Source organism: Nansenia antarctica (assembly GCF_963989245.1).
Source record: "Nansenia antarctica genome assembly, chromosome: 12".
In the NCBI taxonomy this organism is placed as follows: Eukaryota; Metazoa; Chordata; class Actinopteri; order Argentiniformes; family Microstomatidae; genus Nansenia; species Nansenia antarctica.
In genome coordinates, this window is record NC_137682.1 from 4,145,630 (window position 1) to 4,160,629 (window position 15,000).

The 15,000-nt window shown below is 43.8% G+C and overlaps 1 protein-coding gene across 1 annotated transcript in view; it reads right to left on the minus strand.

The window, feature by feature from the left end:
• Positions 1-2,586: 2,586 nt before the first annotated feature.
• The window catches only part of LOC308168572 (major histocompatibility complex class I-related gene protein-like), a gene marked incomplete at its 3' end in the record, with an annotated part of 14,794 nt that continues 2,380 nt past the window's right edge, over positions 2,587-15,000 (minus strand). Inside the window, exons 2-6 of the mRNA XM_080543172.1 lie at positions 5,397-5,663; positions 4,641-4,919; positions 3,815-4,114; positions 3,442-3,558; positions 2,587-2,627 (exon numbers count right to left, since the gene is read on the minus strand). Coding sequence (XP_080399298.1) covers positions 2,587-2,627; positions 3,442-3,558; positions 3,815-4,114; positions 4,641-4,919; positions 5,397-5,663 — 1,004 coding nt within the window. The remainder of the gene's footprint in view (positions 2,628-3,441; positions 3,559-3,814; positions 4,115-4,640; positions 4,920-5,396; positions 5,664-15,000) is intronic.

The window sequence follows — 15,000 nt, forward strand, 5'->3', positions numbered from 1 at the left end:
TAGCCTTTATTTATGTAAACCAGCTCTTTTCCCTTTTTTATTTTACCCTTGGCCCTCGTGTTTTTAGTCTTTTTCCAAGCACCAGGGGAGCCCCCCCTCCTAAATGTCGTTGTATGGTACCTGTACTGTATTACAGTTTTTCTCAATTGCTAAAATACATTTCACAAAACTTTCCTCCATTTCCCCAAAACTCTAAACACAACACACTTTTCTAAAGCTACATAAGCAAAACCACACCTTCCCTCTTCAAAACTCAAACTCAAACCCTACCCCTAACCTTACTGTAACCCTAGCACCTAACCCTAACCCTAGTTTTCCCACATGTATGATAGTCATGCATAAAAATAAATCTGCGCTCCCTGTCTAACGTTATATCTAACATTACATGTGCAATGTACCGGCGCCCCCCTCCCCTCTCTGGAGGAGCTGTACAAAACACGCTGTCTCAGGAGGGCCTCCAAGATCTCCAAGGACCCGACCCACCCTGGGCACGAACACTTTGTCAAGCTGCCCTCGAACAGGAGGTACAGGACCCCGGCCGCTAAGACAAACAGACTGAAGAACAGCTTCTACCACAGGGCCGTCAAGGCCCTGAACACAGAAAAGGCCTAAGTTCTGGGCCCAGGACAGTCCGGACGGATTGTATGGCAGCTAGTGCTGAGGCACAAACATGTACATTTTCAAGCCTGCAAACTGTGACACTTTAAAATAATGTGAAAAAATACTTTTTGTGCAATATGACAACCCTAGTTGACTATCTGTGCAGTATAGTACAGTGGATTGTGTACATAGCCTTTATTGATGTAAACCAGCTCCTTACCTTCTTGTGATTTTATGCATCTATGCTCTTTCTAAAATGTGTTTTCTTTTTCCTTTCCTAAACACCAGGGGAGCCACCCCTCCTAAATTTCGTTGTTTGGTACCTGTACTGTAGCAATGACAAATAAAGTCCATTCCATTCCACATATTTTACATTACAGTAAGGCTGATTTTGCATGATAGTCATGCATTTTTAGATATCTATTTCCCCCCTTTAAATGGCATATGATGTCCGAAATTTTACTAAAGTTCAGCCGCGAAGTTGTTGCACTGTTGTCCTATCGAGTTTTACGTAAATAAAGGTTTGAAAAATGTTACCGTATTCCCACATGTACCGTAACATGTACAATACTGTACTGTATCACAACTCAATGCAAACACTACAGAGGATCCATTACACACAACAATACTCACTGAAAACAATGTTCAGGGTGTGATGTTTTTTTATTTATTTATGGAACTATACCACACACACACACACACACACACACACACACACACACCACAATCATTTGCAACAAGTGTCTTCAATTTTGAGTCGTTATGTTTAATGAATGAAGCCAGGTGTGTTCATTGTGTTAACATTTTGCTGACTGTCGCAAGCATTTTGCATCACATGAGCTTTAATTTGAGAATTTGACATTTTGAGCAGAGTTTTTTGCAACTTGTGTTTTAGCAAGACAAAATGTGTTTAGATTTATGAGAAAAGGAGGATTGTGTTTTGTGAATTGTGTCTTCATGTGAAATGTGTTTATGGTTTTGGCAAATGGGAGCTAGTTTTATTAAATGTGTTTAGAGAACTGGTCATTTGGTTTAGAGAATTGGCTTTTGTGTTTTAGCAATTGGGAAAAACTGTAATGACAATAAAGACCATTCATTCATTCATTCATAATACTGTTTTATACTTAATAAAAAATAAATAAAATTAGATGTCTTTAAAAGGCCAAACTGATTGCATCACTTATTAAGCCACTATCACTATAACAATACAGAATAAAATATATACATGTCTTTAAAAGAACAAACTGATTACTTATTAAGCCACTATCACTTATATTCTCCTTCTTGGCACCACGTCCCATAAGGCTTCCCGTCACTACTCAGGGTTTTTCCTGGCTCAAAATGAGGCGGAGGTGGTACCAGTGGTGTTTGACATCGGGGGGGACCCATGAAGCAGGGCAGTCTGGGGGTCCTTAAACGAGCATCAAACACTTAATTTCTTGCATTCTGGTGAATTGATATGCACCAATTTGTGCCCTTTCGCCATCAATTTATGGTGGAAATGTCATTATTTATGTAAAGGAAAAAACAATATTCAGGCACCAGATGGCCATTCAAAATATAATGTAATATAATGCAATATAAGGCTCTCAGGCATTCTGTACTTTCAAATATGTATTCTCCTTGAGCAGTCAACATCAACTATCAGCTGTTTCGCTAGCAAACACGAAAGCTAAGTTATTTGTGAAACAGCGCCCCCGCCACCACGTCGGCGCAATGCCGCAATTGCATTTTTTTTATTTTTTATTCTCCCGCGCCGGAAATCCGGCACTGTGCCGGAGTACTTTAAGCCCTGCCATCCCCTAGACCTACGTGTTCCTCTGGAGGTCAAAGAGACCAGACTTGAGAGACCCACCTATTCTAGAACTGCCTAGCATGTCGGCCCTAAATCACTGACTCATGTCAACAGAGGACTAGTGTCGTATGCATGGATGAAGTCTGTTTCCACAACTAGGATCTCACCTGTTTCATCAGTGCAGAGAAACCTCATGCTTTGGGTGCAGAGTTGTTGGAACTGTCGTCAGAAGCTACGAGGAAACAAGACAAGGCCAGTTCAACTAACCAGGAATACAGAACTACATTCTGACATGGAAACAGTCCCATGTTATACGTCAACAACATTTGCATGTTTTCATTCATGCTTTATTTATCCAGGTCACTTTGAGATATGAATCTCTTTTATAAGGCAGCCCTGGCCAAGACGCACCATAGCAGATTAACATTCACACAGTATAAAACACAACAACAACAACAACAACTAAATAGATACAATATTAAATTAAATGTAAGTAAATATTTCAGTTTTTACAGTTTCCAGTAAAAGATACATGGTGAACAGCCACACATGATTGTCATTCAGTTCAGTGTACATTTGTAAATGCAACACGAAGGTGTAGAATACTTACTGCTAGCTTGGGAGAAGCCTGAAACACAGAGTTGTACATGAAGATATTACTGACTCTTATAGTTTGGTTTAATAGAATATTACTATTACTAACTAACCAACATGTATGACACTTTACTAACTAACCAACATGTATGACACTTTACTAACTAACCAACATGTAAGAGACGTTGCTAACTACATATGTCACATCCTGTATTTCTAGTGTATTTGGTGTTCCTGACAGGATCAAACCTGATAACACGCCTGTGTTCTCTTTAGATTCCTTAGAGGCGCTACTTCTCCAGCCCTGACTTCACATCACAACACTATTCCTGGTGAAACATCTCCATCTACCAACTCCACTAACACACATCAATACAGACGACTTCATCACTGCTAACATACTGACAACAACACCTCCACTGATGATATGATGAAGAGGAGGCGTTTCTCACCTTTCTTGCTCTTCTTCTTCATGATGAAGAACACAGTGGTGATGATGGCAGCCAGGAGGAGGAGTCCGACCACAGCTCCAATGATGAGGCCCAGGGAGGCGGGGGGGTCAGTGGCACCTGTAACCAACACAGAGCAGTCAGACTGGAACTCTGGGTCACAGTTTGGTTTCCTCTCAACCAAGCCACTTTCTCTGTCACTCAGTAAGAGTTCCTGAAGGGACTTTGTGAATGTGAAGAGTGAACATGTTGTCAGAGAGGGGTACGCTGACCAGGTCCGCTGAGAGATGGAGAACATGAGGACGTTTAGTGAGGGAGAACATGGTGCTCTGCTGTACTCTGAGTCACTGAGAATGATCACGTTGTATCTTCTTACCTCTGTTGGTCTTTATCACGGAGCGCTCCAGTCTGATGACGATGTCGACCTCCATCCCAGAGAGCTGAACCACACAGTCATACTGGTTCTTCTCCCAGTCCTCAGGCTTCACAAGGAGGCGAGTCCTCATCTGGAAGGTTCCGTCGTGGTTGGGGAGAAGCTCTCCGTACTCCACATCCTCAAACAGCTGATTTCCATCTCTCGACCAGAACACCATCACTGCACTGGGGTAGAAACCTGTAGCGTGGCAGGTGACTGGAGAGGAGGGGGTCTTCTGGAGCAGAGACACTGAGGGAGGGACTGGGGGGGGGGGGGGGGGGGGGAGAAAGGGAAGGGGGAGAGGAAGAGAGGGAGGGAGTAAGAGGGAGGGGAAGAGAGAACAGCAGGGGTAGAGAGATGGGAAGAGAGAGGGAGTGATAGAAAGGAGCATAAATAAAAGTTAAATTGTGGGGATGAACCCAACTGAACTTGACTAATCACACAAATGTGAGATGTCTTCAAATGGAGGAGGGGGGGAGGTGGGTATGAAGGGGGAGGGAGGGAGGTAGAGAGAAAGGAGGGGGAGAGAGAGGGAGGGTAAGGAAGAGGGAGGGGGAGGGAGCTTGGGGCAGCAGTTTGTGGGGGAGGGATAGGGTGGGGTGAGAGAGCGGGGGATGATGGAGTGAGAGGAAGGAGGAGAGAGAGGGGGGGGGAAAGAGGAGGGGGAGAGAGAGAAGGGTAGAGAGAGTGAGAGGGAGAGAGGGGGTGAGGCAGTGGGAGAGAGAAAGATAGAGAGAGGGAGAGAGAGAGAGCAATATGAGTAAGAAATGTGTCAGTGTGTGTGTACCTGTCCTCTTCAGAGTGCTCTCCCCGTACTGCAGGTACTTCTTCAGATACTCAACGCAGGTCTGGGTGTAGAAGTGTTTGTAGTACTCATTAGTAGCTAGATCTCTGTCCAACCTGTGTTTGGTGATGACGGCCTGTGACACTGGAGCGATCCATGTAGACGTCCGCAGGTCAAAGGACAGGAAGTCCTCTCCATCATAACCATACTGACGAAACCCCTCTGTGACTCCAGTCTCCTCATCCCAACTACAACCATCCATCATCTGGTTAATATGTACATCTGAGAGAGAGAGTGGGAGAGAGAGAGAGAGAGAGGAGGGGGGGGGGGGGGAGAGAGGGAGATGATGGGGGGGGAGAGAGAGAGGGTGGAGTTCAGTCACACAGGGTTCTCTATCATGGTTTATCAGCAGTAATAAAACACAGTGATGTCACACCTTCACTCAGACACAGAGTTCATTAATCAGAGAGAGAGTGTGTGTGTGTGTGCGTGACTGCGTGTGTGTGTGCGTGCCTTTGTGTAAGAGAGAGAGTGTGTGCGTGTGCTTGTGTGTGTGTGTGCGTGCGCGTGCCTGTGTGTGTGCGTGTGTGTGCCTGTGTGCGTGTGTGTGTGTGTGTGTGTGTAGGATCATGTTGATGCTTCTCAATGTGAGACGGATCATGTCAGAACTTCCCCAGATCCAAGAGAACAACACGGAAATATCAACTATGGTTAAAACCATCAGGAGGAATGTAACAGTAAAGAAGGTGTTGCTCTCACCTCCACTCTGGTTGAAACGCTGCTTTGCAATACCAAGGTTTGCTTTGTTGACCTGCAGGTGGCCCATCAGAAGCTGAGTCTGTGTCTCCCAGTACTGTGGCTCATCTTTAGTCACGTTGTTCATCCAGTCCAGTTTGGGCACGCATCTCTTGGTGATGCTGTCATAGTGTTCAATCTGAACACCATCCACCATCGCCACAGCCACAAACTCTGGGAGGTTTGGAACTCCAGAGGATGCAGTGTAGAGGTTCTGAAAGGTGTGGGTCACTAGAAGAAACATGAATGAGAGAATGCAGAGATATAATACCATGTATGTATGAACTCTTACAAAGGTGGTTTACCATCATATTTGGTCACTGACGGTGAATCTTCACACTTAAGAGACTGTCGTATATTTCCACACACATGCATAGATAGTATGATAGGGGGTCATGCTATTCTGTAGCCTTCATGTTTGCACCAGCGGGCACCCGGAAGGGTGACATCACAGTGACATCACAGGGGACGGCCCTCATGACCATCTAGATAAGGTGATAGGCTATGACCTGTGACTGTATTTGCATAAGGGGGCAGGGATCTAGGGGACTGGGAAAACCAGCCAGGAAGGGAGAAAGCGGCCTCTTTTTGTCACCAGGCCACAGGATCAACACGTGTATGTATAAATCTGTTTGTAACTCGGATTAAATCATCTTAAACTCAATAGCTGTTGTTTGATTCATAACCAATAAGAATACACAACACATGGCGAGCAAGCAACGGAGATAATATAGCTTAATTTACAGTATTTTGCAAACTCTTCAATCTGACGAAGAAGGTAGGTTTTCTGCAGAGATCTCTCTCTAGTCGATTGGTGTGTTTAAAATAGACTGTAAATCTCAGATAAGTTATAGTCAAAAGAATCTGTGTAACGGTAATCTTGTTGGAATAGAAACAAACTTTTCATAATCTTTAATAAGCCTGGGTTGGTGATAAGGGCCGAATTTGGTAATTCGCCTTTTTGTGTAATATTGTGTAGTCTATTTTTGTAACTAATAGATATTGTTTGGACGGTATTACGGAATATCGTGAGTGTGTGTGTAGAATTGTGTTAAAGTGTAAATGGACTGTAGTCTATTTTGTATTGTAGCAGTGAGACTCTTATGAGTCTCTTTGTCTGTGTGAAAGGACGCCATTTGCAGTGTACTTTTAGCGGAGCGTAGGCGCCATTTGCATTGTCCATTGTTGTAAACGGAGCGATAACACGCACGCTCGGGCACGCGCGCAGACACGCGGACACACAGGCCTAGATATCTCTATGAAGAGAACATGAAAAGCATTCATTGACCCCTCTTTATGAAAAGTGGAAAACGTGAATGCATTGAATATTTGAATGAGATTTAATTTGGGAAATAATAGTTTAACTGGATTGAAAGATAATCGTGAAATTGTTGTGTCGTGGATGTTGTGAGACAAATCTTTTCACAGGAGCGGTTTTTCCCCCAGAAGGACAAAGACTAGCCCCTCCTTCCCCTACTCCATTTTACACGGAGGCGCTGGCGCATGCGCAATCGATACGCAAGTCGGTTGCTTGGCGCCGCCTGCTGGACAAAATACGACAAGACATTTTTAAAACATTGGCTCTCTGTAGAAAGATGAAATACAACCCTCCTTCATTGATGATGTTCGTAAATGATCGTTATATATTACTTTAATTAATTTAATTAATTACTAATTGATTGAATTAATTATTCAGATCATTTCATTTTCTGTTTCACAGAACTTTGATCAATTGTTTTGTGATAATCTAATAATAATCATTTCTTTTTTCGATAATAGCTGAATGACTTCACAGGTTTACATCAATGAAGTGTACGATTGTACAATGACTAAGTCTAATTAATCATTCATTCTTTCCCAATAACAAGTCGATTTCTTTACAGATTGTAATTAATAATTAATCATTCATTCTTTTCCAAATAACAAGTCGATTTCTTTACAGGTTGTAATTAATATTCGTGTTTTACATCTTTTTATTTCAAGTTAAGTTCGTTTTCACAGTATTTGATTAGGAATAGCAGAATAGTTTGTATTGATAATTAAGCAGTAAAAGGGTTTTTGTAAATCGGTGAATACTTAGGTGTTGACCAACCTTTGTGATTTAATAATTGTGTTGACCAGAACTGTAATTAGTATTGAATGAGTAATTAAGTGACACATATTCATAAACAATTAGGAAACACATTTAAGTATAAAGTACTTACACAGATATTAGATTTAAGTTAATACTGCACTGACATACACAAGAGGCAAATCTGTTATTTTGAGTTGCAGGGTTTTGTGGGGATGGTTAATACAGTTATATTGGACTAGCATTTGTTTAGCAAACAAGACAATAGGAAGGTGGGTTGTAAGAAAAGTACACCTTATAGAATATTTTCAGCATATTGAGCAGTATAAATCAATCAGCTTAAAATGGGAGCAAATTCAACGAAGGTGTTAAAAGATATTAGTGAGGATAGTGGAATATTGGCAACTTTATCCCCTATGGCTATAGTGGAAAAAATGAATCCTCTTGTTAGGGAAATTAGCAAAATGTCAACGAAATGGAATAGCCGTTGGGCATACATTGAACAGCCGTGGCCGAAAGAGGGCAGCCTTAATTTACAATTAATTGCAACATTGGAGATACTTATCAATGTACACAAGGCAAATCAGAAAGGGAAAGATAGGTCAGAGAAACGCAAGTTAGAATTAGACATCTTAGACCTCTTTAAGGTAGAGGGGCAGAAAGTAGCATCAGCTTGGAATGAGAAAACAGCTCACATGAATCCAGAAAAGAAAAATGAATTGGCCAGAACACTGGAACAGAAATTGAACATTCCATTCACAAACATGTGTCCAGTCTCCAGTCCCCCTCCATATGCTAAGGCAATGAAGGACCATTCCCAGAAGAAGAAGAAGAAGGAGCCAAGGGGAAAAGGGGACGACAGGAGTGACGAGGAAGATGACAGCGAAGATGGCAGTGAAGACTCAAGTGATGACGACAATGCAGATGGAGGCTACAACGCGCAGGTCAGGAAGATGATAGCCACAGCCGAAAGGAAAGGTGGGAGAAGACGCCCGGAGAAAGCGGAAAGAGAGGAAGATTGTCACCGAATGTCATCAAATACATTAAAGAACTGTCCAGTGCTGATTCGGGGTAACAAGATGGAATATCATCCGTGGCATCATACAGATCTGTCTGAAGTGATGGAGAAGCTCCCCGTTCTTCAAGAGGGAGGACATTCGTGGACGCGAGAGGTCGACGTGATACTGACAGGAACGCAGGCCGCAATGGGAGACCTGAAAAGACTCTTAGCTTTTATTGCAGGATTGGATACAATGCAGGAAATATTGATGAAGGCAGGACTTCATAGATATATCAATACATCAGTTTATGATCCAGAGCTCTTCGCAGCAAACAGAGGCAAACTGTGGAAAGCAATCAGGGAGATCTACCCTACTCACATTCACCCAGACAATATCATTGTGAAGCCACTGGGGGGGGATGAGAATCCCAGGGGTTATGTTGCCCGTGTGCACTCTCAATGGAGAAGTGTGACAGGGAAAGACGCTGAAGATAACCCCTTAGAAAAATCCATAATCAGGGAAAAAATACAAGAAGGGCTTCCTACCCCAGTTAAGGATAAGCTAGCAGAAGTGGTGGGGCTACGACACATGAACAAAGCTGTTTATATAGACCACGTAGCTCATCAAGTTGAGTTATATCGAAAGAACATTCAGATACAGAAGGCACGAGACGAAGAATCCCTCAGAATATTGACTCATTTGCAATTGACTGAAAGCGAGAGGAACATAGAGGGAGTGCAGGCTTTAGCCCCACAGCAACAGCCACCTGGAGTGCAGACTGCTACTTACCAGTCCTACTCACAGGGGCCACAAGGGGGGTATCCTGCTACTTACCAGTCCTACCCACAGGGGCCACAAGGGGGGTATCCATACCCACAAGGGCCACCAGGGGTGCAAGCGGTTCCATACCAGATGTACACACAGCCTGGCCAAGGACCACCACCAGGGGGATGGACAGCAGCAGGGAAGGAGATGCTAGAACCATGTTGCCAATGTGACCAGAATGGACATCTAGCCTGTACCTGCTGCTACAGGCCCCAGGGGGGCGCAGGGGGGAGCCAAGGAGGAGGATATTGGCCTCCTACTACACCTGCTCCAGGAGTGATGAACCCTTACGGAGGCCCAGCAGCTGGCCTATAGGGGTGCCCGGAAGATCCGAGTGGGAGGTGCCAGCTGGTGGTGACAAAGAAGCCTGAAGACGCCACGCACCTTCCTATGTCTGGAGAATATGTCAAGACAATCGGATTTGAGGGAATTAAACAGCTGATTCCTACAACTGAGCTTGTAGACTTAGAGTACAAGGGACAGAGAGCAACTCTGTCAACACTTGTGTCAGAACACACGCCAACAGGGCTGCTAGGGAAAGATGCTCAATGCCAATTGAACTGTACAGTAAAATGCACACCTGACGGCTGTCAGGTGACGGTGCCATCCGGTGTTCAGATTCCATCGACAGCCAGAGTGATAAAGCATAGAACAGACCTACAAGCTTTGCCTTTAAAGGGAGCTGATATAGAATATTGGGTTGATGGGTCTTGTTACGGGGTAGGAGAAACTTTGTGCGCTGGGTATTCCTTAGTTAAAGCACAGAATTCAAAGTTTATTGTAGAACAGGCTGAGGCAGTTCCTCAGCCATGCTCAGCTCAGTTGGCTGAATTGATTGCCCTCACGGAAGCATGCAACTTGGGAACCGGACGGAGAGTGACAGTGTACACCGACTCTGCCTATGTACATAATGTTTGTCATTTTAATGGAGCTGTATGGAGGGGGCGGGGTTTTAAGAGAACTGATGGTACGCCTATACAGCACCACGCACAGATCATGAAGCTGTTACAAGCCATGATGAAGCCAAAGGAATTAGCCATAGTGAAGTGTGCCACACACAGGTCTGACTCATCACATGTCACACAAGGTAACAGGGCTGCAGAGGATGCAGCCAAAGCCATTACAGGAGCAGACAAGGCAGGTAAAGGTCTTCTGGTCACACATGAAAAGCAATTACAGGGCATGGTCACACTTGAGGATTTATTGATGTTACAGAGTAGAGAAACTATGTTAGACAAGAACGTTTGGCTAGCAAGGGGGGCAAGTCAGGATGACACAGGTCTATGGAGGAATCATGAGGGGTTGGTTGTAGCACCCTCAGATTTATTAGGCATGTTAATACGGGAAGCTCATGGATTAGCACATGTGGCTAGGGGGGAGGTAAGACGCAAGATCACCAAGGAATATGGGTTTTGGAGTCCATATTTGATGGAACAGATTGACCATGCTTTAGGTCAATGTGGGGTCTGTTGGAGAAACAACATCAGAGTGGGTACCCCAGTGGTGTCTGGGCATATCCCTACCCCAATAGGGCCACGGGTGGTGGACAGGGGGGTGGATGTACAGAGTAGGCAGGATGTTGTGCCAACAGGTGCCGAGGTCCCCAGAGAACCTGAGAAGGAGGAGCTACGACGAGATGCTGTGGTGTTGCCTGAGCCAGTGGCAATGCCAGTGTTACAGCCAGTGACATTACCGGCAGTGCCTGAAACCGAGGGGACAGTGGAAAGCTGTCCAGATGCCAATGAACCAGAAACCAACGAAGCAGAGAGTGTTGACAGTCTGGAGGTCCAGCCTGGGAGTGTCCAAAGCCTGGACACCTGTGCTACTGGGGATGCTGGCGAGTGCCTGCACCATGCTTCAGATGATGCTGAGGGCGACTCCCCAGACCTTGATCAGCGTGGGAGGGGACCAGGCGGCTGCCTAAACCTCAATGACACTGACGGACGACGACCAGTTAGGAAAAGATTAAAGACTATGAATAGGGTAGTGAAGCAGCAGATCAAAGGGAACGACGGGAATGGACAGCAGATGATAGCATGGCTGGAAACGGTCTTAGGGGCATGGGAAACTTATTTTGCTAAGATAGGAGCACCTATTATAGCAGACATGATTTTTGACTTTCTTAGGAGGCAGGGCCTCATTGACTGTTTTTGGAAAATCAGTCACTCAGTCCACGTTAATGAACTTTTCAGAAGACTAGTCCTCACCTGAGGTGAAGATCTATGCATTAATGCATTCCCTTTGTCCTGTGCTTACTGTTGGGGAATTATGTGTTATGATAACTGAATGTTATTATTTGTGTATTGTTTGTTTATTTCTATATCGTATGTGATTGATGTCAGTTGAGAAGTGATGTGGTGGTTATGCAAAGATAGGAAAGAGGTTCTGTTCCTAGCGCAACGAAAATGGAAGCTCCTGACTATGAAAGTGTTATCAATCTGAGACAGCGGTAAAGGCTGTTCTCCAACTGGGTACAAGTGCTAGTAACCTCTGACCCTGACGCTTCAAGGACAAAGAAAACATCGGTCGTTGGAAGTTTCTGTATTGATTTGTGCATGATGAACTGTGTTTAGTTTAATTGTGATTGTTATTTTCAAAATTCTTTTTATTATTGGTTGTTTTCTATTTTTTGTTTATAATATCTTTGGTTCCTAATACTGGTCCTGGGTTGGTCTGTGTTATTGTGCTTCTTGTGTTGTGTGTTGGTGTAGTTTTTCTGTTTGTTGTTGTTTATTTTTTAATTTTTATTTTTTTTTTTTTATTTTTTTTGGGGATGGTTTGTGGGGTTTTGTGTTTTTGTTTTTGTTTTGTGGTCGTTTAGTTTCGGAACACCCTCTGGGTGGTCCGAGGGGGGATGTGTCGTATATTTCCACACACATGCATAGATAGTATGATAGGGGGTCATGCTATTCTGTAGCCTTCATGTTTGCACCAGCGGGCACCCGGAAGGGTGACATCACAGTGACATCACAGGGGACGGCCCTCATGACCATCTAGATAAGGTGATAGGCTATGACCTGTGACTGTATTTGCATAAGGGGGCAGGGATCTAGGGGACTGGGAAAACCAGCCAGGAAGGGAGAAAGCGGCCTCTTTTTGTCACCAGGCCACAGGATCAACACGTGTATGTATAAATCTGTTTGTAACTCGGATTAAATCATCTTAAACTCAATAGCTGTTGTTTGATTCATAACCAATAAGAATACACAACAAGACCCTTTAGCTCTGTGGTATCTCTATAATAATAATAATAATAATAATAATAATAATAATCATATTCATAATAATGTTTTTACTGTCGTAGAATTTCGGGGGAAATGTATCAGTCATGACTGTCTCTTTAACTAGGGTTGAACACTGCAGCTTCCAACATGAAACACCTTAATGATGAAGCCCTTTTATAAACCCCAAACCATGTCAGTCAGACAGCAACACACAGAGAATACTGAGCATGGAGCTGCAGCGCCATCTACTGGCCACTGCTGGTATTAACACCTACTGGCCACTGCTGGTATTAACATCTACTGGTCACTGCTGGTATTAACATCTACTGGCCACTGCTGGTATTAACATCTACTGGCCACTGCTGGTATTAACATCTACTGGCCACTGCTGGTATTAACATCTTGTTCAACATCAACAGCATGTTCTAGGCCCTGGACAATCTAGATTCTAGACAATTTGATGGCAGCTACTAGATTGAAATCAAGTGCAACACTGAAACACAACTGTGAACATTTCAAACCTGCAAACTGTGACACTTTAAATGAATGTGCAATAACACTATGTGCAATATGACAACCCTCGGGTACATAAGGTTCAGAGATAGGAAATGTTAGAATAGGTATAGCATAGCATAGAGTACAGCACAGTGTTTTATTTGTATAGTATAGTATAGTGGATAGTGTACATAACCTTTATTTATGTAAACCAGCTCTTTTCCCTTCTTGTTTTTAGTTTTTTTTTCTTCCTAGCACCAGGGGAGCCCCCCCTCCCAAATTTCGTTGTTTGGTACCTGTACTATATCAATGACAATAAAGACCATTCATTCATTCATTCATTCTACTGGCCACTGTTGGTATTAACACCAGTGTCATTACTGGGGCATTGAGGGGCTCGGCACCACGGCAAGGCCAGACTAGTGAGATGCGTTTCTGACTATCAGGTGATTCACGTGCAGAGTAAATCCTTCATCTTGACATCATCATCATCATCATGAAGCCTAACAGGTTCAGGTTCAGACAGGCTGAAGTAAAACAACGTCTCTGCTCCTCTGCTGAGCTCGGCTGATGTCCTGCTGCTCTCCAACACACCTGGAGAACTACGCTGCTACTTCACAAACGCAGCAGACCAGAGACGGAGAGGAGAGAAATGTGTCATTTCTCCCAGCAACTTTCCTGTGACTATCGATGCCATTGGACTAGTGATCTAGATCTAGTTATCTACAACATTCAACTAGTTATCTACAACATTCAACTAATTATCTACTGAACTATCCAACATTCAACTAGTTACGGTATCTACTGAACTACCCAACATTCAACTAGTTATCTACTGAACTATCCAACATTCAACTAGTTATCTACTGAACTATCCAACATTCAACTAGTTATCTGCTGAACTATCCAACATTCAACTAGTTACAGGTGTGTAGGCCTGACCCTAACCCTGACCCTGAACTTAACCTTAGCCCTAACCCTAACACTAACCTTGACCCTGACCCTAACCCTAACACTAACCTTGACCCTGACACTAACCTTGACCCTGACCCTAACACTAACACTAACCTTGACCCTGACACTGACCTAACCCAGTGGAGGTGGAGGTGTGTCCAGGGGGCGTGGCAGCAAACACAGAGTTCCCTGTAGTTGTCAGACTGGAATCACTCTGATGATGTTTGACATCACGCTGAAGGAGGTGCTTCTCCTCTTGATAAGAAACGCTTTTATAGCATCACAACCAAAACACTCATAAAACCACACAGTGTGACAAAGCATTTCCTGGAAAGTACCGCACGCACGCACTCACACACACACACAAACACACACACACACACACACACACACACACACACACACTAGGGCGTGGAGGAGACAACATGTTGTTAAGGTCGTGTAAGCGCAGCACTCGTCACTAAAAACCCAGACGGCCATTTTGTGTCTTCACCTCCCCGTCCTCCTGACAAGGCCGACACACAGACACAGCGCTCACACCTGATTGGTCAGATCTGTGTTGCTGTGGGATGTGTGACATGGAGTCATATTCTTTGTTTTCATAATGAAAAACTCTGAATACAGCTTGACTCCATCTCTTACTACTACTGCTTCCTATGTTGTTGTTTTTATTATCTGAGTACTTTGTGGCGTTGTTGAGGAGCTAGCTGCCCAAAGCATTCCATTACACGTCTACGGCTGTATGCTGCAGATATGATGAATAAACTTATTATATAACATTATATTTGACTAGATTACATTTATCTACACGACCAACCATGGGAGCTAACATGTTAGCTTCAAGTTTCATGTTTATTTAGTCCTAAAGTGCATTTCTCAACACACCTTACATCATATAAACAACCAACACGTTAATAAACACAACATTAATAAACCTCCTGTCAGAGTGTGTTGGTATGTGTGTGTATGGAGGGATTACCACAACAAGTGCAGTTATC